Source organism: Etheostoma spectabile, chromosome 7, assembly GCF_008692095.1.
Source record: "Etheostoma spectabile isolate EspeVRDwgs_2016 chromosome 7, UIUC_Espe_1.0, whole genome shotgun sequence".
NCBI lineage: Eukaryota > Metazoa > Chordata > Actinopteri > Perciformes > Percidae > Etheostoma > Etheostoma spectabile.
In genome coordinates, this window is record NC_045739.1 from 24,050,804 (window position 1) to 24,076,162 (window position 25,359).

General features: G+C 44.4%; 2 protein-coding genes across 4 annotated transcripts; one reads left to right on the forward strand and one right to left on the reverse strand.

The window, feature by feature from the left end:
- Window positions 1–2,989: 2,989 nt before the first annotated feature.
- On the reverse strand, window positions 2,990–20,461 carry rhoaa (ras homolog gene family, member Aa). Of its 3 annotated transcripts, none has more exons than XM_032519871.1 (5): window positions 20,456–20,461; window positions 7,787–7,942; window positions 6,951–7,071; window positions 4,964–5,094; window positions 2,990–3,822 (listed from the first exon to the last, which is right to left on the reverse strand). In XM_032519871.1, the coding sequence occupies exons 2-5, from the start codon at window positions 7,940–7,942 to the stop codon at window positions 3,649–3,651; spliced, it is 582 nt and encodes a 193-aa protein (XP_032375762.1). In that variant the 5' UTR covers window positions 20,456–20,461; the 3' UTR covers window positions 2,990–3,648. The 3 variants fall into 3 exon arrangements, with proteins under 3 accessions (XP_032375762.1, XP_032375759.1, XP_032375760.1); XM_032519868.1 differs by lacking the exon at window positions 20,456–20,461 and adding an exon at window positions 9,584–9,725; XM_032519869.1 differs by lacking the exon at window positions 20,456–20,461 and adding an exon at window positions 9,630–9,691.
- Window positions 12,524–24,054, forward strand: tpx2 (TPX2 microtubule nucleation factor). The gene is given in 19 exon segments (XM_032519876.1): window positions 12,524–12,604; window positions 12,606–12,641; window positions 12,911–13,058; window positions 13,694–13,822; window positions 14,384–14,513; window positions 15,052–15,114; window positions 15,478–15,496; window positions 15,498–15,616; window positions 16,038–16,147; window positions 16,281–16,435; window positions 17,033–17,204; window positions 17,294–17,432; window positions 17,885–18,107; window positions 19,064–19,159; window positions 20,692–20,865; window positions 21,417–21,566; window positions 21,658–21,766; window positions 22,650–22,816; window positions 23,575–24,054. Coding segments are annotated over 19 exon segments (2,322 nt in total). The 5' UTR covers window positions 12,524–12,532; the 3' UTR covers window positions 23,686–24,054.
- The last annotated feature ends 1,305 nt before the right edge of the window (window positions 24,055–25,359 follow it).

Here is a 25,359-nt window from a genome sequence, read left to right on the forward strand (position 1 = left end):
GAGTTAAACTTAACTTAAATCTTAATTTCTTAAAGGGGCGCTATGCAGTTTTGCCCATTTCTTTGTTGTTTTCTCGCTTTTTTTTTTACAGGTTTCTCTATAGAGCCCCCCCTACAGGTTTCTCTACAGAGCCCCCCCTACAGGTTTCTCTACAGAGCCCTCCCTAGAGGTTTCTCTACAGAGCTCCCCCTACAGGTTTCTCTACAGAGCTCCCCCTACAGGTTTCTCTACAGAGCTCCCTCTACAGGTTTCTCTACAGAGCCCCCTCTACAGGTTACTCTACAGAGCCCACCCTACAGGTTTCTCTACAGAGTTCCCCCTACAGGTTTCTCTACAGAGCTCCCTCTACAGGTTTCTCTACAGAGCTCCCTCTACAGGTTTCTCTACAGAGCTCCCTCTACAGGTTTCTCTATAGAGCCCCCCCTACAGGTTTCTCTACAGAGCCCTCCCTAGAGGTTTCTCTACAGAGCCCCCTCTACAGGTTTCTCTACAGAGCTCCCCCTACAGGTTTCTCTACAGAGCTCCCCCTACAGGTTTCTCTACAGAGCTCCCTCTACAGGTTTCTCTACAGAGCTCCCTCTACAGGTTTCTCTACAGAGCTCCCTCTACAGGTTTCTCTACAGAGCTCCCTCTACAGGTTTCTCTACAGAGCTCCCTCTACAGGTTTCTCTACAGAGCTCCCCCTACAGGTTACTCTACAGAGCTCCCCCTACAGGTTTCTCTACAGAGCTCCCCCTACAGGTTTCTCTACAGAGCTCCCTCTACAGGTTTCTCTACAGAGCTCCCCCTACAGGTTTCTCTACAGAGCTCCCTCTACAGGTTTCTCTACAGAGCTCCCTCTACAGGTTTCTCTACAGAGCTCCCTCTACAGGTTTCTCTACAGAGCTCCCCCTACAGGTTTCTCTACAGAGCTCCCTCTACAGGTTTCTCTACAGAGCTCCCTCTACAGGTTTCTCTCTACAGAGCTCCCTCTACAGGTTTCTCTACAGAGCTCCCCCTACAGGTTTCTCTACAGAGCTCCCTCTACAGGTTTCTCTACAGAGCGCCCTCTACAGGTTTCTCTATAGAGCTCCCCCTACAGGTTAAAAAAAAAGTAAAATAACCATTCCCATGACTGCAAAGCTGTTCAGTTAAGGTAGATTAAGCTGAAGAAAACTGCATAGCTCCCTTTAAGATCTGCATCCATTACCCAGCTTGTATAAAAACACTCAGATGAGTTGGTCTCATTACGTCACATAATTACACTCAGATGCTAATAATCAAATTCAGCTTTTTTTTTTAAGTGAATGGTAAAGTTGTATCAGGTTCATAAAACAGAAAAATTAAGAAGAACTACAATCCCACTTAGTTAGGCGTGGATCTGGGGTACATCTGGGGTACATCTGGGGTACCGGATCTTGTCTGGGTCCTGTACTACGAAGCCGTGTTTGGGGGTTAGCGAGGTCACTTTAGGGTGAACTCTGGGTTAAACCAGGATAAATCACCGTGGTTACTCACGGCACGCCGAACAGATAACCTTCTCCGGAGCGGGCTACTTTTCGAGATAACTTGAAAACCCCGAAAAAAGCCCGGCCTATTAACCAATCAGCTCTCTTGGAAAATGGGATCCATAGACGAGATATACACACTACGAGGGCGGCACAATATGAGAAAAATGTGCGATAAAGTTGTTGAATAATACGAAAAGCAGATATTAAAAGTGAACTCAGTTCTGCATTTCTGTTGCTTTCAGTATTCGGCTGAAATTCAACAAACTGCTCGTTGAATTTAAAATGAAAGGAAATAATTTCCAACATTATTTTATTCAACAAATTGAACATTGAATTGAATATTAAAAGGGCACCACTGACAACTAGCCGCTCGCTGCTATTGGCCGAATGCGGACACTTCCGACCTGACGCACTCTCCGGTCTTTTCGCGGTAACTTTACGCTTCCGATCATCACGACGTTAGCAGAATTGATCTATACCCATCTAACAACCTACGTAGGAGTTTTCCTACATATGCACGTGGACATTTAGATGTCTAATTAGTGTATGAAAGGGACTTTGATGAGGGAAAGACGTAAGAACGCTCGGGCGACGATTTCTGGAAATTAAGGAGCTCTTATTGCGTAATTCAGAGTTGTCGAAGCACGGTATTTTATTGTGAAGGACTGAAGTAAGATGCGGTACTTTTGCGGCTAAGTTTACCGGTGATACCGTACTTTACCGTAAACTGTTAAAACTATACATCGCTAGAAAAGGTACGAAGTTACACTTTAGTTTTACACTAGTAACTAACTAAACAAATTAATAGATTTGTATATATATATATTCGTATTTTAAGATATTTGGATAGAAAGTTAGCCGATATGTTAAACTGTATACCAGTAAACTATCAGGGCCTTGATTGGTCAAATGCTGCAAGCCCCACCCCCTTTTTATGTCGACATCGAGACGAGTTCTTGTTGATTTAATCAGACACACGTTGCCGCGGCTCCAGATTCATCATCTCGTTATATTTCAGAGATAATCAGGTTACAACGAGCTCATTCTTCTTCTTTGATTGTCATCTTTACTCGTTTTAGTTGCTCTGGTTTTTACTTTTTTAAAGATAATTTTTTGGGGCATTTTCAGCCTCAACTCCATCGGATCCTGCTAGACTTAAAGACGTCCTGGATTTGTTGGGACTCGCTTCGTAGTCCAGGCCCCAGGAAGCCGGTCCCGACCCCCCAAACCCCAGAGCTAGGGTTTCCGTACAAGCATTCAGAGAACTGGAAATCAAACGCACCCTGCTGCACTTTTACAAGTATCTGTGAGAGAGATGTTTCGTTCTCTTCATAACTTCATGTCTGATGAATCCTGAACAAAACATAACAGTACTTTGATTTAAAAAAACTAAAAAGCTATAACTTTGTTCTTAACCCTCGTGTTGTCTTCCCGTTAACCATGAACTTGTCCTTCCCGCCGGTCAAAATTGAAAATTAATATTTTTTTGGGACTTTTCCGATGTTTTTGTCGCTTTTTCCGATTTATTTGTCACTTTTTCCAGCTCTAAACCTGAGCTGGTTTAGTAATAGTTTTTTTTTTTAATTCTTATTCTTGGAATTCATGGTCAACAAACCTCCTTTAGATCAAATTATTAATCTGTTTTTAGTTAAAATTATGAATTATTTTGACTAATAGTTACGATCAGAGGATGTTGAGGTGATCTCAGACGGGTCGACGTCAAAGTTTAGTCCCATTTTGAAAGTTTTGAAACCATTAAACAAAATAATTCAAATGCTAAAAGACTACATAAAAACCCCCAAAAAATTCAATGAAAGTAATGTTGTATGGAATCATCCATGTTAGTTTTGGGCAATTCGGTTGAAAGAAATCCATATTTCTGGTATAAAACACTTTGGAAACGGGTCAATTTGACCCAAAGACAACACAAGGGTTAAAAGGTCTAAACTCCCTTTTCTCATTGCATTTGACTCCTTTTACCCCCTTTAGCCTGCATTTGACTCCTTTTACCCCCTTTAGCCTGCATTTGACTCTTCTCCCTCCTCCCTGTACCCATACAGTTGAGCCCACTTTGGTGATGGACCAGGCCTAGAGGAGGGGTAGTTTCCTTGGCCTGGTTGTTGTTTGCCCCCCTCCCAAACCCCAGTGAGCTGTCGCTCTATAGCAGGAGGCAGCCGCCCTTCTTGCCCCGCCTCTTGGCCTGCAGCGCCGCCCTGGTGGCCATCTCGAACACCTCCCGCACGCCGTCCTTGGTCTTGGCCGAGCACTCCAGGTAGCCGAAGGCGTTGATGCGGTTGGCCATGTCCCTCGCCTCGTCCAGCTTCACCGGCTCCTGTTTTGGGATTCAAAGTCCACGGTCAAACATCTGTGCATTTGTAATTATTTCTTGGGCTATTCACTAATTGATACATTCTGTATTAGTGAATTAGATTTTTTTTTTTAAAACAGTCATCTTGTGTTGTCTTCCCGTCCAAATTGAAAATCTACACTTTTGTTGGTGCTTTTTTTTAATGATGTTTTTAACTTTTTTGTCCCTTGTTTTCAACACTTTTGACACCTTTTTTTCAATATTTTCTCATTCTCAATTTTAAACACTACGTAACACTAACTTATTAACTTTAGTTTTACAGTTATTTTTGGAATTTATGGTCACTAAACCTCATTTATAGGAAATTAGACCTAATGTTGGCGTTAGAAAAGCAGAAATTAGGAATTATTGAGACTAAAATTAAAGGAATGGATGTTGATGATAATCACAGACTGGAATATGTCAACTTTTACTCAACACTATTTCAACAACACTTCCAGTTGTTTTTAAATGCTATAAAATTGAATAAGTCGCCCCAAAATTAATGAAAGAAATGTGTTTCTCTCAACAAAAAAAGTATTTGCTCTCAATGCAGTTTCTTGCTCTCATCTCAGGATAATGTCATGTAGGCGGGGCCACGTTCCTACATTTTCAAATTTCAAACTTTTTTTTTCTCTGAGACCATTTACTTTCGGCTGTGGCTCAGTGGTAGAGCGGTTGCCTGCCAATCGGAAGGTTGGTGGTTCGATCCCCGCCCCTGCAGTCATTGTCGAAGTGTCCTTGGGCAAGACACTGAACCCCGAGTTGCCCCCGGTGCTGCGCATCGGAGTGTGAATGTGTGTGAAAGTTTAAAGTACAAAAGTACAAGGTGCAGGTGGCACCTTGTACGGCAGCCCCGGCCACAGTGTGAATGTGTGTGAATGGTGAATGTTTCCTGTAGATGTAAAAGCGCTTTGAGCAGTTGTTAAGACTGGAAAAGCGCTATATAAATACAGCACATTTACATTTACATTTACTTTCTCGCATGTAGTAAAGAAACAAATCCATAATTGCTCCTCCTTTGGTCGCATTAGCATGAACCTGGGTGTGTACCTAACTCCCCAGACTGGAAACCTGCACCCGCACCTGAACGAGCTCCGTAGAGTAAAAGGCCCGAACCACTGACCTGCTTCATCTTGGCCAGCTCTCGACGCGTGTGCTCGTCGTTCCTCAGGTCTTTCTTGTTCCCCACGAGAATAATGGGCACGTTGGGACAGAAGTGCTTGACCTCGGGAGTCCACTTCTCTGGAATGTTCTCTGCATCGGGCACAAGATGGACGTGTTGGACGTGGAGCAGGCGCAGAAACAAAATGGCTGTGTTTCGAAACCGTTTCCTTTCACAGAGGCCGTGCACCAGGCCCGGCCCTAAACAATTTGGTGCCCTAGGCAAGATTTTAGGTGGCGCCCCCTTGCATCACTGTACTGTTAACTGATGTTAAAACTAACAGATAGCGCTCGCTATTTATTGATTAGCCAACTATGTCATGCTATCGGCTAATGCTATTATCGATCATTGTTCTGCAACAGCAAAATAATATCATTATCACCATCACCTTTACTGTAACATTACCTCTGTCTTTGTCACGTTTTTCCTCCTCTTCTTTTCTTTTTTTCCTCCCCTGGGCACCAGACAGTTTAGGACGCTTTGACATTATGAGATTAAGATGCAGGTAAAAGAAGTCGGGCTTGTTTTTTTTTTAATTAAGGTGACGTTATAGGTAGAGCGCAGGCCGGGCGCCCCCTGCTGGTTTGCGCCCTTAGCATTTGCCTATACTGCCTAAGCCACAGGCCGGCCCTGCCGTGCACCATCCAGTGTTCGCCATTTTGCAGCGGTGTCTGAATTCTCCGCGGTTAGTTTCATTCACTGTGTAGTCCACAATAAAATACCCACAATGCACTGCTAACGTGAGTGTACACATGATGTACCCTACATTTTACTCTAGTATACCACAACGCAGGGTGGCAGTAGCTCAGTTCGCAGGGAGTTGGGTTGGGAACCGGAGGGTTTGCCAGGGTTCAAGTCCCCATACGGACCAAAGGTGCTCTTAAGCAAGGCATCGACCCCCCCCCCCCACACACACACACACACACACACACACACACACTCTGACATCTCTCCATTTAGTGCTTGTATAGGTACTGAGCACGTGTGTGTAATTCAGGGCTGTGTGTAATGTGTAATAACAACAGAGTGAAAACATTGTAATTTCCCCTTGCGGGCTTAATAAAGTATATATAATTATAATTATTATATTATTATTAACGTGGTCGTGTTTTCCCCAAAGAAGAAGAAGCAGAAGGACTCGCGGAAACTGAAAAGGAAGAATAAAGCGGACTATCGTTTCTAAACACTGGAAATGTAACATGCAACTATATAATATCGGTTTATTTCAGGAATTATAAGTACTTGTGTTTCACTTTGCATACATGATGCTGCGCCCGCCTTCGACACACAGATAACCGGCACATCAAATAACCTGCACATTAAATAACCTGCGCATCAAATAACCTGCACATCAAATAACCTGCACATTAAATAACCTACACATCAAATAACCTAAACATCAAATAACCTGCACATCAAATAACCTACACATCAAATAACCTAAACATCAAATAACCTACACATCAAATTACCTACCCATCAAATAACCTACAAATCAAATAACCTGTGCATCAAATAACCTACACATCAAATAACCTGTGCATCAAATAACCTGCACATCAAATAACCTACACATCAAATAACCTGTGCATCAAATAACCTACACATCAAATTACCTACACATCAAATAACCTACAAATCAAATAACCTGTGCATCAAATAACCTACGCATCAAATTACCTACCCATCAAATAACCTACAAATCAAATAACCTGTGCATCAAATAACCTACGCATCAAATAACCGGCGCATCTCTTGACGCAAGGATGTTTTTAGTGATAGTGTATGTAATCTGGTTTGGTAGGTTCCTATATAGTTCACTATTTAATAAACACCATATAGGGGTGGGTGGGTGAGCGAATGAGTGAGTGAGTGAGTGAGTGAGGGAACGGTTTCGAACACAGCTACGATTTGTGAAAAACAAAAATGACAAAGAGTAAAATCTCACCCAAACTGTCAGGGCTGTCGACAGAGAAACACATGAGGATGACGTCTGTGTCTGGGTAGGAGAGAGGCCTCAGGCGGTCGTAGTCCTCCTGACCCGCGGTGTCCCACAGGGCCAGCTCCACCTGGAACAGGACCAGGTTACTACCAGGGGACCAAGGACGTCACTATATACAGCCGTGTATCTTTATTAGGAATAAATCTCTATAAAATACCCCCCTCCCCTCACATACCCTTCACCAGACATAGAGATCGGCATGGGGAACTTACCATAAAATCATCTCTCAATGCAAATCAAACCAGATATTAGGCTAACTGAAATAACACCATGGCGATCTCTATGTATGGTCAAGGGTATGGGATGATGTGGGGGACGGGGGGGGGGGGGGGGGGCTATTTGACCCTTGTGTTGTGTTCCCGTCAACCATGAAAAAAAAACAACACGTTTTGGTCACGTTTTTCCAACATAATTATTGTTTTTCTCCAACATTTTTGTCACTTTTTTAAAAATTTTGTGGGTGCTTTTTTATGTTTTTGGTGTTTTTTTCCCGTGCTTTGGAGGAGGGTCCGGCAAGAGTAACGTCAGACAATCTGCTTCTGTTTACACCTGCACGCACATGCCCAGTGTGTGTAAACGGTCATGTGATATGTGATGTCAGACGTGTTAATATGGACGGAGATTAGTTCTGCTACTCGAGCTAAAACTCTCGTGTGGACGGATCTAATTTTTTGGGCTCAAAACGTTGCTTCAAAATAAATATGTAGGAGTGTAGATGCAGCCTCAGACTACAGACTCAGTGCAATGTGAGTGGATTACTGTAAATGTGATGAACAGCTTACCTGTTTACCATCCACCTCGATATCTGCCACATAGTTCTCAAACACAGTGGGCACATACACCTCAGGGAACTGGTCTTTGCTGAACACTATGAGGAGACAGGTCTTGCCACAGGCGCCATCGCCGACTATCACCAGTTTCTTTCTGATTGCAGCCATCTGGAAGTACAGAAAAAAAAAAAAAAAGACATTTACCAGAGGATCTGGGATGTTTACAGACAGGTTCAGGCAGGGCAGAGATATAAATGACAGCTATGATTAAACAAAGTTAAGCTATGTGGTTTGTGGACAACCCCAATCTTTAAACTTATTATGGACAGTGGCAGTGGCGGTTCTATCCATTGTCGTCCGCTTTATCCGGTATCGGGTCTCGGGGGGTAGCAGCTCCAGTAGGGGACCCTAAACTTCCCTCCCCCTGAGCCACATTAACCAGCTCCGACTGGGGGATCCCGAGGCGTTCCCAGGCCAGGTTGGAGACATAATGTCTCCACCTAGTCCTGGGTCTTCCGAAATATTCAGGCTGAATATTTCGGGGGCACTAGCCACCAATGCCCCCCCCATATAGAAATCACGTCTCACCCAAAATCTAATTGGCATGTTCTAGAGCTGGCCAATATGGAGAAAATCTAATACCCCAATAATTTGAACAAATACCTTAAAATAGAGCTGGGCAACATGTCAATATTATATCAATATCGTGGTCTGAGACTAGATATCTTAGATTTTGGATATCGTAATATGGCATAAGTGTCTTTTCCCTGGTTTTACAGTAAAGTGATGTCATTTTCTGAACTTAAAGCGGTTTTATTATTTGCATTTCTTACCCACGTAGTCATTATATCCACATTACTGATGATTATTTATCAAAAATCTCATTGTGTCAATACACACACACACACAGCGCTACAATACCGTTAAGGTATCGACATCGAGGCATTTGGTCAAAAATATCACTGATCGATATATATATATATAGATATATATAGATATATATATATAGATATATATAGATATATATATCTCACTGATGTATAACTATATATATCCCTGATCGATATATACATCTATATATGTATATATCACTGATTGAGATATTTATCGATCAGTGATTTGACTTTATATCTATGTATATACAGATATATATCACTGATCGATATTTACATCTCTATATATCACTGATATATATCTATATCTATCACTGATCGATATTTACATCTCTATATATCACTGATATATATGTCTATATATCCATAACGTTAGCATATGTTGATCAAAACCAGATCCATCCATTGAACTGATTAATGAAACTAGGCTGTGTGGTTGAAGCTTCAACATTGTGCCTAAAGAGGATTTAACCCAAATTCAGAGTTTTAGTGGATGGGTCTCCTGTTTATAGCCACTCATCTGTGACGTAGCTAACAGAAGTTGGCAAGTTTTTCAGCTGCATTATAATAACTTCACTTCCTCTCTGTTATTTATCTCTAACGTGAAGCCTTTTCCATCTGTCAACCTGACCTCTGGGCAGCTGCTTCTCGTTACACATAACTTACAATCCTAAATACCAGCTTAATCCGCACTAATAGTCTCATTTTGGCCTGTGTTTGTCCCTGAATCTGTGGAGTAGCGGCTAACTTTTAGCTAGCTAGCAGCGGTTTCCACTCTATCTAACGTTGAGGGAAGCTAACTAGTTAGCTTTGCTAACTTCGCTTAGTTTTTTTTAGGCTCGGACATTTGTAATCTTGTCGAGCTGGACACGTCAGATTTCCAGAACACAATATATTGATTGTTTGAAGCACTTACCCTTGTTTTATTCCGAGTAATCCGAGTCCCGGATACGTTATTTTACCGTTTTTTATTCGAGGTTCCTCGCCTTTCTTCAGTTTTCCTGTCGGACCTACAACAGTCCCGCCCCCCTGACTTGTGCCACGAGGCTTAAGCCCGCCCACACAGCGTACTTTCAGCCAATGGGACACTGGGAAATTATGAGTGACTGGTGACTTAGCCAAACAATTGAGCTAATACACTGAACATAAATAAAACTGAATACACACTATCTGGACTTGGGAAATTCAAGACTTTTAGATATATTATGTCAGATAATGTTGAAATAGAAAGAGGATATGAGAACAGATCTCTGGGAGTTACACCAAATATATTCATCTAACGTTATGGTGTAAAGGTTTGGGGGAAAACATGTAAAAACAATCACAAATCCAATGTTATTTCTTCAAAAGAGAGCAATCAGAGTTACTAATAGGACTAATTATCATGACCCGACAACTCAGTTATTTAAAAACTTACAGGTACTCAAATTTAGGGAACTTGTAGACCTTGCAATAGCATCACTATTCCCCACAAAGTGTGTAATAACATGTTTAAAATAAGAGAAAGTCAATGTGAACTGAGGGGAAGCTGTGCTTTCATTAAACCAAATAGCAGAACAAATGTAAAACAGCATGATAATTTCCACATTTTAATTTGACGTGGTGATCACGTGGTCATGACAAAGGAAGCTGACTTGTATAAGTAAGCCTTTTTGTTTTGTTTTTGTTTTTTTCACCAATCGATACTCACCCTTGCCCCCCCCCCCCCCACCCTCACCGCAGCAATGTTCCCTTCCCTCCACACACCTCCCCCTGACACCACCACATCCCAGTCTACACACCTCCCCCCCAACACCGCAATACCCCCCTCTTCACACCTCCCCCCCAACACCGCAATAACCCCCCTCTTCACACCTCCCCCCAACACCACAATACCCCCCTACTCCTCAATACAACCCCCGCCCCACATCACCACAGACCAAGTCGAGGACAGCTAGGAGGCTCCGGCCCAGGAAGCAGCAGGCCCGATAAAGTGTGTCCGAGACTGCTGAAGACCTGCGCAGCAAACTGGGGGAGCCGCTCCAACGGATCTTCAACCTTAGCCTGCAGCTAGGGAGAGTGCCCACCCTTTGGAAGACATCCTGCATCGTTCCAGTTCCCAAGAAGAACAGGCCCAGCGAGCTGAATGACTTCCGACCGGTGGCACTCACTTCACACCTGATGAGACGTTGGAGCGGCTCTTCCTCTGCCTCCTCAGACCTCAGGTACAGCACGCCCAGGACCGCCTACAGTTTGCGTACCAGCCAGACGTTTGGTGTGGAGGACGCCATCCTCTACCTGCTACACCGGGTCCACTCCCATCTGGATAAGGGGAATGGCACAGTGAGGGTCCTCTTCTGGACTTCTCCAGTGCCTTTAATACCATTCGCCCCCCTATACTCCAGGACAAATTGATCAGATGGGAGTGGACCCCTATCTGGTGGACTGGATCAGAGACTACCTCACCGACAGGCCACAGTACGTAAGGCTAAAGGACATCATGTCTGACACTGTGGTCAGCAGCACTGGAGCCCCCCAGGGCACAGTGCTGGCCCCTCTTCTCTTCACCCTGTACACCTCGGACTTCTGCTACACTCGGAGCTGTGTCACATACAGAAGTACGCAGATGACACAGCCATCGTTGGGTGTATTAGCGGTGACAGGGAGGGAGAGTATCGGAGTCTGGTGGGGGACTTTGCTCTCTGGTGTCGCACTAACTGCCTACAGCTCAACACCTCTAAGACGAAGGAGCTGGTCATTGACTTTGGGAGGTCCAGACCAAGACCACGACCGGTCCTGCTAGAGGGAGTTGAGGTGGAGGCAGTTCAGTCGTACAAATACCTCGGGCTGTGGCTGGACAGCAAACTGGACTGGACAACACACAGCAGCCACCTGTACAGGAAGACACAGAGCCGGCTGTACTTCCTGAGAGGCTGCGCTCCTTTAACATCTGCAGCAAACTGCTGTGGATGTTCTACCAGTCTGTGGTCACCAGTGTCCTCTTCTACACTGTGGTGTGCTGGGGGGGCAGCATATCAAAGAAGGACACCACAGCTGGATAAACTGATCAGGCGGGCCGGCTCTGTGGTCGGCATGAGCTGGACTCACTGGTGACGGTGGCAGAGAGGAGGACATTGGACAAACTGCTGGACATTACTGACAATGCCAGCCACCCCCTGCACACCGTCATCAGCACCCAGAGGAGCCGGTTCAGTGGAAGGCTGCTCCTCCCCAAGTGCCGGACCAACAGACTCAAGGACTCCTTTGTCCCTCATGCCATCCGACTATACAACTCCTCACTAGGGGGGAGGAGGAAATAGGGCAGAGAGGACGATACATACATACATATATCATACATACATACATACATACATACATACATACATACATACATACATACATACATGCATACATACACACTACATACATACATGCACACCTGGACTTAATTCACACCTGGTCAATTTATTTATAATCATTTTTAACACTGGACTAAACACTGACACTTTAAATAATTTATGGTCTTTTCTTTGTTTATTTGACAAATGTTCTTATAGTTGTTATAATTTTTATTGGTATTTTGTTGATTTTGTTGTCTTTATACTGTCTTTTTATCTATTTTTTATTTCTTTGTTCTTGCTAAAAACTGCTGCTGGAACTTTCAATTTCCTGCGGGAGTCATCCCAAAGGATCAATAAAGAGAAGTCTAAGTCTAAGTCTAAGTCTAAGTCTAAGATAAACTATCATGTCTGTCTACACACTCCGATACTGTAGGGGGCAGTCGTGGGTTGCAGTGTGCACCCGATCATGACCCGCCCACCGACAGTTAAGCTCCGCCAATCAACACACAGAAGACGGAGACGAATAGCCAATAAGCTGCGAGCTGATGACGTGTGACGATCACGACGTTAGCCATTGGCTGGTTCAAAAGGAAGACGATTTGAGCGCTAACGGCTTGTTTCATTTGTGTTGCTCTGGGAACATACGACGTTTCGGTAAGAATTTCGACAATATCTCTTCATTTTAGTAGTACGTCGGTATTTGTTTCACTATTATGAAAGATTACTGATGCCATAGCAACATTGCTGAAGCAATACTTGCTGATAGTTTGACGTTAACGTCACATTAACGTGACATGGCAGCGTAACGTTCGCCAGCAATATGAAGAAAATACGAGCCGAGTCTCGGTAGTTCAACGGTGATTTTCAAACATTTCATGTGTTTCTAATTCAAGATTTGGGGTGTTTGTGGGTTCCTTGTTTAGGTGAGCTGTCGAATAACACATTTTCAGACTATGGAGGAAAGCGAGTCCGGGGACAAGTCTCATCTCTACGAGTTTGACGCCCCGTCCCACGTCGTCGACCTCGTTACGTTGCAACTGGAGAATGCCGAAAGCGAGGACAATTGGTTTGGTGAGTCTATCTTTACCTACAATGTTTTAAATTTGACTGGGATTTAGTTAATGTTGACGTGTGAACATTTTGGGTTTACATTTGCTTACTTAACCTAGCAGCGGAATGCACAGGCTCAGGACAAATTACATGGTGATTGTGTTGTTGTTGTTGTACAATAGTTAGTTACTCACCAGAGAAAAGTGGTTGTTTCGAAAGATAAAACCAGCTAACATACAGGAAGTGAGTGACTTTGCTGCGGCCCACATACACCTAGCCTGGGGGTGTAGGTCACAAAATGTGGGTTTTGTTTTCATTACAGTTGAGATTTCGCCACGTTTTGCAAATATGAGCATGTCAAATGCCATGGCAAACTTGAAACCCAAATTGGGCCTCCTTGGATTAGAGTAACAATATTTAGTTTGAATTGGGGGGTGGGGGTGGGGGGGGAAGAATTCTGGTACAGGATATAAAATCTATGCTGGCAACACATGTTATTTTAACATCTTATTTTCTAATTACACATTACACCTTTTTGAAAGTGAAAATGCACCCAACCCTTTTTTTATTATTATTATTATTCCACAAATTAACATTAAAGATTTTAAAAGTCCATCTTCTTGATCTTTGACTTTTTGTTTTTTATTAATGTGCAGAAGAACAGAGCAGTGGAGCCGGCGGCCACCTTAGGAGTCCGAGGTCGACCCAATCCTTCAGGAGAAGCCACGCGGCCAACCTGCCCCGAGCCATAGTAGCCCCGCAAGGCAAGACACCCGGGGGCCCTGGTTGGTTGGCATTTTATCTTACCCTTATAAAGATCTCTTATTTACAGAAATCCTGAGTTTCTCAGGGGATTAGCGTATACAATAGTCCCCACTGTAGTCTTAAGGTGGTTCTGAACGGGGTTTGCTTCTTCTGCCAACTGTAGTCAACGTGGATTCGCAGCGGTTAACGATGGCTTCCAATTGGTCCCTAATGGATCATTATGTCAGGTAGAAATGAAGGGTTCATTTGCAAAGACATAAATTAAAATAATGATTGAATAAAGAAACTCCTGGTAGATTTAGATTCCCTGTTTGGAAAAAAAAATCAAAACATGTTTGCAAATGAACCCTTCAACCATATAAGTGAGACACTTTCAGACTGACTTCTTAATCACCTTTCACTTTTTTGTTACCTTTTACTTTGTTAAGTGTTGGCATTGGAAAGATTGCATTGGATCCTTTTTGTCCAAAGGTACAAGGACTATTTAAAGCTTTAAACACTCTCTGGTCCTCTAGTCTGTAGTGCTCTGTTATTCAGTGAATAATCATGACGCAAACACATGGACTCTTACATTTTTTCAGCCGCTCCTGGGACGTCCACGTCTCCACCGCCAAACATAGTCACATCCTGGGGGGGCGGGTCTCCTGCTCGGACTGGTGCACGGCAGAAGACTCGGACCGCTACCGCGCAACTCCCTGCCCAACCACGCAGGTAAAGTCCTTGTGATCGCTGCTCTTGAACATGTTAAAAAAAAATGGCTGCCGCTCTGTCCATTCTGCTACGTTGAGTTGTAGGGGAATGGCCTTTCTATCTCATTTCTATGGTCTTACCTGGTGATTCTGTCACAGTAGTGTGGGTAATCTGTCACATGACACCATGTGACAAAGTCCACAAGCAGTGTGTCCTCTTGTGTCAGTCCCATAGTCACTGTTCTGTCTGTCCTGTGTGCAAACATGGATATTCATGTTTCTACTGCCTTTGCAATTGAGATTACAACTTTAAATATGCATACCAAGTCATGTTGACTAGCAATGGGGAATGTTTTTCAGCTGCAGAGACAGTTGGATAATGTCTGTGGCTCAGTTGTCTTGGTTTTAAGGCTGGAAGACAGTTTGCCTCACAAACTGTTTAGGCTATAGTGAGAGTCTAATTTAAGGTGCTAAATAGTTGTATATCGTGACATGTGCAGAACAAAGTGTTTTTAAGAATAAAGTGTGTAAATGTTTCTCATTTAATTTATTCATTTTAGGGTTTCAAAGCGTAAAGAGATGACCAACGGTCCAGCCTCACCGCCGCCAAAGAAATCCAAAAAGTAAGTGTCATGATCTTGTCATTATTATGCAGCGACAGCTGGTTTGGATTTTGGCAAACTTCGGATTTGTCAGCATTGGCCCAGACTCTCTGTGACCTGAACCAGCACAGCAGCTCAGGCACGCAGTCAAACATGCAGTGGAGCACTCTTTGGTGTTTTCAATCACCCAAATTTGGCATGGATTGTTAACTTGACTCGGTCGGTTGTGGGGGGGAAAAAGCCAAAGAATAGGTGAAGTCCAGAATCGACAGTTTCTTTTTACACTTTCACAAAACACCCGTGCATAAGAGGCCCAGTCAAAGCTGTCACTTTGTGTTACACTTTTTTGTTTTTGAAGTTTGCAGCTGTGGTTCTTTCTTCCAGAACTCCTCCTGCTGCCCGGAAAATCCAGTAGTGTCCTCCGCAGCAAGAGGCAGTCCTATGCCAGGAATGCCCCCAAGACCCAGGATGCCCCCAAGACCCAGGCGGCGGCGGTGGCAGCAGCTCCCACTACAAACTCAGAGTGAGTCTCCTCCTAACATGGAACCAGTGTTCTCAGCCTCCTCCTGGAACCTGTGGCGTGCCCCTCTCTCTCTCTTCTTCTCTCTCTCTCTCTCTCTCTATCCTCTCTCTCTCCTTCTCTCTCTCTCTCTCCTCTCTCTTTTCTCTCTCTCTCTCTCTCTCTCTCTCTCTCTCTCTCCCTCTCTCTCTCTCTCTCTCTTCTCTCTCTCTATCTCGCTCTCTCTCTCTCTCTCTCCCCTCTCTCTCTCTCTCTCCTCTCTCTCTCTCTTTTCCTCTCTCTCTCTCTCTCTCTCTCTCTCTCCCCTCTCTCTCTCTCTCTCTCTCTCCACTACAACGAGTGCCAACTCTACAGGGATTTCTCCACTTTAACGAGGGGAGATGGAAAAGGTTTAAAGCTGTAGTTTACTTGTTGTTTTTAACAGGCCAAATAGCTCTGAAGGCCAGGAGCTGGAGCGCATCAGGGTCCTCCAGAACGATGTGGCGCTGCATCGCAGAAGGAACGAGGCCAGCTACAAAGCTGCTCTGGCTGGTAGTGAGTCGACATTTCTGACCTTATGTGCAGCTGCAACCAGACCGCAGCCTCTTTTTAAAATGTGCTGGCTAACCAGCAGTTTGTTACAAAAGATTTGAAAGCTGTGCTTCATGTTGACTTTAAAACTTTTCAGATCCACCACCCAAGAAGATGGTGCTGTCGGGGACTGTGCCTAAAGAATTCAACTTCAACACAAACAGCCGCACTGTCACCAAGGCGACCTCTTCATCCAGCGATGCCCAAAAGGAAGTGGACTTTATTCATCAGCTCCGCAAGCCCTCCTCCCACGTAAGCACTACATAATGGTGACTCCCTTTTTAAGTTATAGAGCAACCCGGATGTCCCAGTGGGGTGATAATACGTTGCGGCATTCAGAAAGACACACGGGTTTCTTCCCAACTGTCTGACTGTCCTAAACCTTCTATCACTCCCCATTGTAAGAGTGCAGATTTAAGGTGCGCATGCGTCACTTTGCGACAAGCAGCATACAAGATGCCAACGAGAGACTTTTGTAACCGTGACACCTTCACTTTTGTGAAAGTAGCAGAAGAAGCAGGCAAGCCACACCCCCCTCAGCCTGGCAGTAGCCCATTAAAGACAATGGGAAGAGACCGTATCACAATCAGTGCTGTCAATGCACATTCATTTGCAAAAAGCTTAGTGGCGGGCAAGGAAAACCTTGAAATATACACTACCTGATGTTTGAAATGTCCTTCTGCTGTTGCTTTAAAACTTTTAATCTGCTGTGTAGTTGTTACTATCAACATGGAGCAGAGAGGAAAGTAATTCAAGACATCCACATTTACACATGGACAACTTGACTCAGAAGAAACCTGCATTTCATTTTTACAGTTGCACCCCTTTTTTTTTTATTATTTTTTTTAGGCAAAGGCTTTGAGAGGTGCCACAGTGCCGAAACCCTTCAACCTTTCGACGGGTACCAAGAGGGAGGCGGACGAGCCGGCTGCCTACGTGCCCATGGCTCAGCAGATAGAGCGCTACCTGAAGCAGACCCCGGAGCGCTACCATCTGCGCAGCCGCAAGAGTCGGGATGGAGGTGTGCAGGATGTCTGGTTTAGGTTTATTTTGATTAGATAGAGGTGCCGTGGGGGTTTTAATACAACCATGGGTTGTGTTTACTCTAAGGGCCGTCGGCAGTGAAGGGTGATAAGCTGAAGCTGACGCAGCCTCACACGCCCCACCTGATGACCCGCCAGAGGAGCCGGCCCACCACGGTGAAGAGCACCGCTGAACTGGAGGAGGAAGAAGCAGAAAGACTTCACAAGTAAGAACCTTTTTACTGTGGTGTGTTTTAGTAAAGTTACAGAACCCTGGTGATGGGTCAAGAGGGGTAATGTGTCTTAAACGGGGATTGATGCATAGGCTGTAGAACTAATCCAAAACATCTGGATATATGTATACAAGTTGGAAGCCCCGCCCCTTCCATGTCAGCAGATGGATCCGGGGCCAAACAAAAAACATCAAAAGTACCGAACATGTCACAGCTTTTTCCCAGAGACGGTTTCTGTCATCTCCGTTTATTTCACACGTCGTGATTCAATCATTAAACGTCTTGATTGACAGCCCGGACCGACCTTTTGAACGGTCTGTCGGGTGTATGGGCGGGACTTTGATACTCCACCATTATGTATCCGGGAGAGTTTGGCTTCCCCTTTGTACAGCAGGAGGAAGAGGAATCTTTTTTTTTTTTTTACAGTCTATGGTTTTTAATCCCAGGTTTAAGTTCAATGCCCTGGAGCTGAACAAGAAGATCTTGGAGGGCGCCGAGTGCCTGAAGAGGCCGGCGGTGAAGGCTCCCACCGTACCTGAAGGCTTCGAGCTGCAGATTGATAAAAGGATCCACGAGAGACAGGCGACCAAGAAGCCCCAGGAAGGGGAAGAGAAGCCGCATGCCTTCAAAGCCCAGGAGCTGCCCAAAAAGATCCTGGAAGGAGTAGTGGTGAGTTCCCATCATCATGTGACGCTTTCCATGGGAATGTAGTGTACAGTAAGGGTGCAAGTCACAAGCTTTATTGTGACACAATATTGTATTGATTCTTTTGGATGCTGATGATATATTTGGTGATATCACAAAGTCTACCACAATACGAGTTCAGTTCAGTGGCCTATGATCATGTGAAGACGACATCAAGCCCATTTAACACAATCTCTTACATTTATATCAACTCAGAAAAAGCATGATTTGGCAATTTAATTACAGAGCTCTTCCAGACGTTTAAACATGTTGTTAAACACTTGTTATTCATTTAAACATACACACTACAGATCAATATACACCCAAGCAACTAAGAATGTGCTTTAGAGATGCAGAAACCCTCAGATGGGCTTAATCTGGGCGCTAATACATACAGTACTGCTAAGAGAAGAGGGGATTAAAATGTCACGCAATAGGGCGCCCAGATGGTCCAGTTGGTAAAGCGGGTCCATATGAAGAGGTTTACTCAAAGGTTTGACTCTTTGGGCCTTTGTGGCATGTCATTCCTTCCTTCCCCCTCTAATTACTTCTGCTGCCCTGTGAATAAAGGCCTAAATATTACAAAGGGATAGATATTAAATAAAAATTTGCACACCATATCAAATCATTGCACAGACAAAAACAAGCGGCTTTCTTTAGAGTGTTGGCTTTAGAAAAAAAAAACCATGGATTGGTAAAATGTTCCGTATCTCTGAACCTCTGTAAATTGAGATTCAACAGATAGAAGGCCTGAGTTTCTCATTTGAGCGGCATCATAATGATGAAGTTGGTAACTATTCTTAAAGTACGTTTAAAAATATTGGCACATCTTAAAGCTTTGCATGGATATTTTAGTTTGAATTCAGATCAAACTTATAAATGGACCCGGATCGATGTACAGTTGCAGCGCTAGGAAACGAAGGACTTCCTTCTCCCAACAGGGATTACCGGAGAAGAAGGTTCTGAATCCGACTGTGCCGGAGTCCCCGGCGTTCCTCCTGAAGAAGAGGGTTCGTCTGGACGCCAAGGTGGAGGAGGTAAGAGCACCTCCTTCACTCCCTACATGGACACACAGGCGGCTGAAGCTCTTTGCTTTGTTGTCAAAGCAACCACTACGACTCGCAGCGCCGACTGATTTATTTCTGGTTCAGAAACCACTACGGCGGAGTGGGGAGGGGCCGTTGGAAGCATGCACAGACCCAGAACTAATCACAGCCCGGTTGAGTGTATACAAGGAGTGACATCACACCCGAGTGTTTTCATCAGCTCTAGCCCGGTGGAGAACACATTAAGGCTCTTATTTGACAGCAAATCTGATCAAGTTTTGCTAATTTTATCTTCCTGCATTTTGACAAAAAGAGGAAGCGGTTTGTTTACACATTAGCCACAGAAAACACACATGGACCTGACGGATTAAAAAAAAAAAAAGTGCAAGTAAACTGTTTTGTGGCGGGCCACCTTAATTACTGGTACATATTTAGTTCTTTTCAGTAATTTAGTAGCTTGGTTTGTAATGAGGGTTCCAGTATCCTACTGGTGGAAGTACAGTCACAACCTGGCCCTCAGTGGATCTAATATTTGTGGGCCTCCTATAATCAATGTCGCCCATCCCTGGTCTACAAGGGGACTAGACAACAGAATAAGGGACCATCACTGTCAAATTCTAGCAGATTTTATCTTCCTGCATTTTGTTAACTTGGTCTTCAAATGCCTAAAGAACACTGCTTTCCCCCCCCCCCCCCCCCCTTTGCAAACCAACAAGACAGCAGGGTGGTACCACGTCATCACCGAGCATCATTAAAAGCCAATGTAGTCTCCCTTTCTGTAGAACATCATTTGCCAATAAAACAGGTAAACTCTCTGCCAGACCACTGGACATGGATCCCAACATTACCCCCCCCCCTTTAATAAATACCAAATTGTGGGTAATTCAGGAACAATATTGCGCTCATATGTAGTTTTTACACTGTTCTCTCTGTGTATACTTTCTTCCCTTTTTTTTTTTCCATTCCATCTTATTTTTAATGTTAATCTGTATTTCTAACCAAAGTCCTTAAAACATCAGATGACTGTTTAAGCTGTGTGTCCCTATCAAAATAAACTTTTAATAATAATAATAATAATAATGATGATGAATGTCCACAGATAGACGTTGAACGTGCCTGTGGGAACAACCCAAATACGACACAAGTGCTTATAACATGGTGTTACTACAGCTTCTGCTACTGTTGATGCACGGGGCGGACATGTTGGATGTTGAACGCCTACTGTGAGGTTGTCCGAGGTCAGGGGGTCGTGTTTCCAACTTTGACCTCTGAATACAGAATTAATACCGGGTTATTAGAACTCTGATCTGAATCGGGATCCCATGGCGTTTGACAAATCGGAGGGGGGAGGGATTGCCTTAACCCAAAAATATATATATATATAATATATATATATATATATCTCTCTCTCTCTTTCTTTCTTCTTTTCTTCTCCTTTCTTTCTTCTTTCTTCTCTTTTTCTTTCTTTTTAACTGCAAGTAACTCTCTGACTCGAGGTAACTCAACCGATCCTCTTTTGTCAGGTAAAGCAGCCCTTGCCCATCAAGGCCCCCCCGGTGCCTCATTTCGGGCTCCCCTTCCAGCCCCAGCTGCAGGAGAACCACCACGTGGAGGTCTGCCCGTTCTCCTTTGAGGAGCGGGAACGAGAGAGGAGGGCTCTAAAGGAGAAGAGGCTGGCGGAGAAGAGAAACGAAGAGGTGGGGTTTCTCTTCTAACCGAACCGGTGTCCCTGTAGCAGGGGTCTGGGGACCCGGGACCCCTTAACCTACTACATAGGGTGTATAAATCAAGTTTCATATTAAACTGGACCTGCAGTAATGTAGGACGGCCTAAAGCCTCTATTTGAACACCTTACTAATCTGTTATTGCCATATTACTGTAGGCATGATTTTAGAAATCCTTTTCTCTTTAAAACCTTCATGTGGGATGACGTGTGGATACGTTGGTGTCTACTTTACCTAAAGGCTGCTCGGCTTGTCCATGTTAAGGAAAAAAAAAGTATTGTGTTAAATCAAATTTTACATTGACTCTTTTGCTGTGCTGGAAGGAAAAACTCACTTAAGTAAAACTCCTAAAAGTGTTCTCCTTCTCCAGGTTCCACATTTCATTGATTTTTAGAAATCATTTTCTACGTGTGGATATGTTGGTGTCTACTTTACTTAAAACAATCACTCAAGTGAAACAGAGCAACTGCATTCAAATGTTTACTATAGTTCCTCTAAATTGAAATCCTGTCCTCCTCCTCCAGGTTCCCCTCTTCAGGGCCCAGCCGCTGCCGGACTTCGACACGGTGGTCCTCCCCGAGAAGAAGAAGCTGGAGCCCACCAAGCCGGAGCCCTTCAAACTGCGCTGATGACGCGGCGTGACAGCAGACAGCCCGGAGCAGATGTACGACACAGTAACACACACACACACACCAACACCACACACACCTCTTCACCTTGTTTACACCTAAACGTGATCGCTGTGCTTTATTTATTTTTTTGCAGGTTAAAGAAGAGCAGAAACGGGAGGAAGGGGCGACGTTTAAAGCCAGGCCCAACACGGTCACCCATAAAGAGCCGTTCCAGCCCAAAAAGGAGCCCCGGGCCCCCGTGGGTAAGCTGGACCCCACCCATCATCACTGACCCCACCGGGGGAGTCTGACATCATGACGGGTTTTTGATTTGTTCTGATATACTTTTTAACATGGCTAATCCAAAAGAAATATCAAGTCTGACAGCTCAGACCCACAGCAGTTCCATTAAAATTCCCCCCCCCCCCCCCCTCATGGCACAAAGCATAATATACTGTCTCATGACAACGCTTAGACCTCCAGACGAGTGTCGGCCTTCTGCTCATCAGGCTGAAGCGTTAAAGCTGTCATGGCATGAAAATGTCACTTTGAGTATTTTAACATTAATGAGTTCCCCCGGCCTGCCTATGACCTCATAAGGGGCAAGGTTGCCGCTTTCTAATTTGCCCCCCATGAGAGAGAGAGAGAGACATGGCTTTCAAACGAGGGATGCCCCAGCCTCCACCTTGATGTCCCTAAAAGGAGACTTTGTCAACATTTTTTTCATCTAAAAAAAACAACAAAACATTTCTGTTCACATCATTTCAATTTTATTGTTGCAAAATCAGATCGTCAAGCAGAAAAACTGAGCATCACGCATACTTGGCGCCTGTGTATCGAGACAGTATTGCCACTGAAAATATTACAATACTGTTCTGTATTGGTATTTTTCCTATAACCAACATAGAGGCAGGAAGAACTCTAGGTGCGTGGCGACGGGGCTCACGTGTGTTTTGAAGGGCTCGGCTACGGTTTCCGTAGTTAGTTACAGGTAGATGTTAGAGCTTAAAAAAAAAAAATGGGGTACCGTAACGTTTCTTTGTTAAATGGATTTCATGAAATGATTATCAGCACAAAGTGTGGTTCAGGATCCGATGGTAAGTGTGAGCGCCGTGCAGCCCCTCTAAGGAATGCCTTGCTCCACAGCTGTGGAGGCCTTCGAGCTGTCGACGGAGCGGCGGGCGCGCGAGCGGCAGGAGTTCGAGCAGCTGGCCAACGAGAAGGAGGCGCTGAGGATGCGCATGGAGGAGCAGCAGAGACGAGAGGAGGAGCAGAGGCAGAAGGAGGAGATCGCCCGGCTGCGGCAGGAACAGGTGACGGTTTCATTCTGCTTGGTTTGGTTGCTTCAACAACGGGGCAATTCAGAGGGCTTCACATTAAAAAAAATTAAATGGGAAGTTGCATTGCTGTAGAAAGACGGGCAGATAAAATGGCAGCTTTTAGACTTTTAATATGGGACAGTGTATAAGCGCGCACACACACACACACACCACACACACACGTGTTTTATCAGGGCGCAATAACCATTTTGTAAAAACCCATCCTTTGTTGACCAATAAGGTCGCTCTACTTAGGCAGAACCACGTGTCTTTACTTTTTTTATTTATTTTTTTTAAACCTCCCAAACCAAAACATTAGGGGGATGAGGGGAGGACACGCCAGAGCAGGGGGAATGAGGGGAGGACAACGCCAGAGCAGGGGGAATGAGGGGAGACAACGCCAGAGCAGGGGGAATGAGGGGAGACAACGCCAGAGCAGGGGGAATGAGGGGAGACAACGCCAGAGCAGGGGGAATGAGGGGAGGAAACTCCATATCTAGGGATGAGAGGGGAGGAAATGCCAGAGCAGGGGGAATGAGGGGAGGAAACTCCATATCTAGGGATGAGAGGGGAGGAAATGCCAGAGCAGGGGGAATGAGGGGAGGAAACTCCATATCTAGGGATGAGAGGGGAGACACCCTATCGGGGGATGGGGGGGCTGAAGCGTAGCCGTGTAAATGTCTCCTAAGACCAGGTTCCTGTAGATGTCAGCGGGTCTGGAGTCTGACGCCGGTTCTTCTTCTTCTCCTCAGGTTCACGCCGCTCAGCCCATCCGTCACTACAAGCCCGTCGCCGTGAAGAAGAGCGAGGTTCCCCTCACGGTGCCGCACTCGCCCAACTTCTCCGACCGCTTCCGCGTGTAACCTCCACGCCTCAGTTTTACAGAAATCTGCATATTTTACCTCCTTTTTCTTAATGTTTTTCCATCTCTTCTAAAATCCTTCCATCTTTTAGCTTGTTACTCTGAAGACTAACGTGAACTCAATGTGTGTTAGGAACAACTGAAGCTGTTCTCTGTTCCTCGTTGAGCTCTGGATTGTAACCGCGTGATGTACAGTATGTTTTCTCTTTTGTTTTCCGGTCTTTACTCCAGAAGTGATTTTATTTAACATTTGGTCTGTGTTGTGAACAGTTTCAACCTCTTAACTCTCCAAGCAACCCCAAATATTCTCTTTGCCCTGTTTTAATTTTTATATTTTTTTTAACTAATAAATTTTACCAAATATTCCCAATGACGATGGACATTTATTTGAAATTCTCACATAAGATAACTTTGCAGTGGCAGTACATGGAAGTAGATCTGGAAACCTCTCATCCTGTGGCGTTAATCCTTATTACTGGTTTATTTATAGACTTTTAAACTGTTTATGGATTTGTGTAATTCTTGTTTGGGAATATGCAGAGAAGAGATTTTCCCAGGAACAGGTTGTTCTAACTATGCATACATTTTTAAATTTTAAATGGCCTTAAAGCAACACTAGGAATATTACATGTTGAGGCCATGTTTTCTGGGCCTTAAGATCATTTGTATTGTGTGATGTCAGACACTGAGAAGAATAATCTGAGTTTGAGAGTCAGTCCTGGGAGGCCAAGTAGTCCAAATGTTGGTTAACAGCACAGTTGCATCAGCTGATCAACAACTCCTCCTCCTGGTCCTCAGGTCTCTGCAGGGTAAATCCAGACGCTAGCTAGACTATCTGTCCAATCTGAGGACTATGGTTACCTGGTCCTCAGGTCTCTGCAGGGTAAATCCAGACAGCTGCGATATTGCCAATCGAGGACTAGTTCTGGTCCTCAATCTCGAGGGAAATCGACGTAGCTGACATCTGTCCATAGACTAGGTACGGTTCAGTCTTGCAGGGTAAATCCAGACCGCTAGCTAGACTATCTGTCCAATCTGAGGACTATGGTTACCTGGTCCTCAGGTCTCTGCAGGGTAAATCCAGACCGCTAGCTAGACTATCTGTCCAATCTGAGGACTATGGTTACCTTTGCTTCTATATCTGAGGTGTATTTAGATCAGTCTCACCTTGCCAAATGGATTATAATCTGGCCACAATAAGTATCAAATCAAATGGCTGGTCAGGCTCTGTCCCAGTACTCTAGATCCAGAGAGATTTAGTTAACACAGGTCACACACTCTTGAGTTCACACGTTTATTCAAGTTGTGTTCAAAGCACAGTGACTGCTTGTAACAAATGACAGTTTGTGTATTTAGTTACTTTACGAACAGTTGACCAAGCTCAAGAAAAACGATGCTCGGATTCCAATATGAAATCTCTCAAAAAGCTGTTATATTCCAAATGTAAAAAAACGATTCAAAGTGTGGCTTTTAATAAAAATATACACACAATAAATAGAGGCTTTAAAGGCTTTGGAGTGTCTCGGTTCAAGAAAGAATCTCTTTGGATACACAAGTCAAAGTTAGTGTAACTTACTGAAGTAACAGTCAACAAGTTTTTAGAAATTGGAGCTGAACGCGTGATGATTTCCTGAGAGAATCCAGCTCGAGGCCCGACAGGATTTAGGATCCACAC

What these genes read in the sequence shown, in the direction of transcription:
- rhoaa (XM_032519871.1), bottom strand. Translation starts at nt 7,942, where the DNA reads ATGGCTGCAATCAGAAAGAAACTGGTGATAGTCGGCGATGGCGCCTGT. An exon ending in TCGAGGTGGATGGTAAACAG is followed by an intron (nt 7,072 to 7,786) that starts GTAAGCTGTTCA and finishes GTCCTGTTCCAG; the next exon opens with GTGGAGCTGGCCCTGTGGGA. An exon ending in AGCTGGCCAAGATGAAGCAG is followed by an intron (nt 3,823 to 4,963) that starts GTCAGTGGTTCG and finishes ATCCCAAAACAG; the next exon opens with GAGCCGGTGAAGCTGGACGA.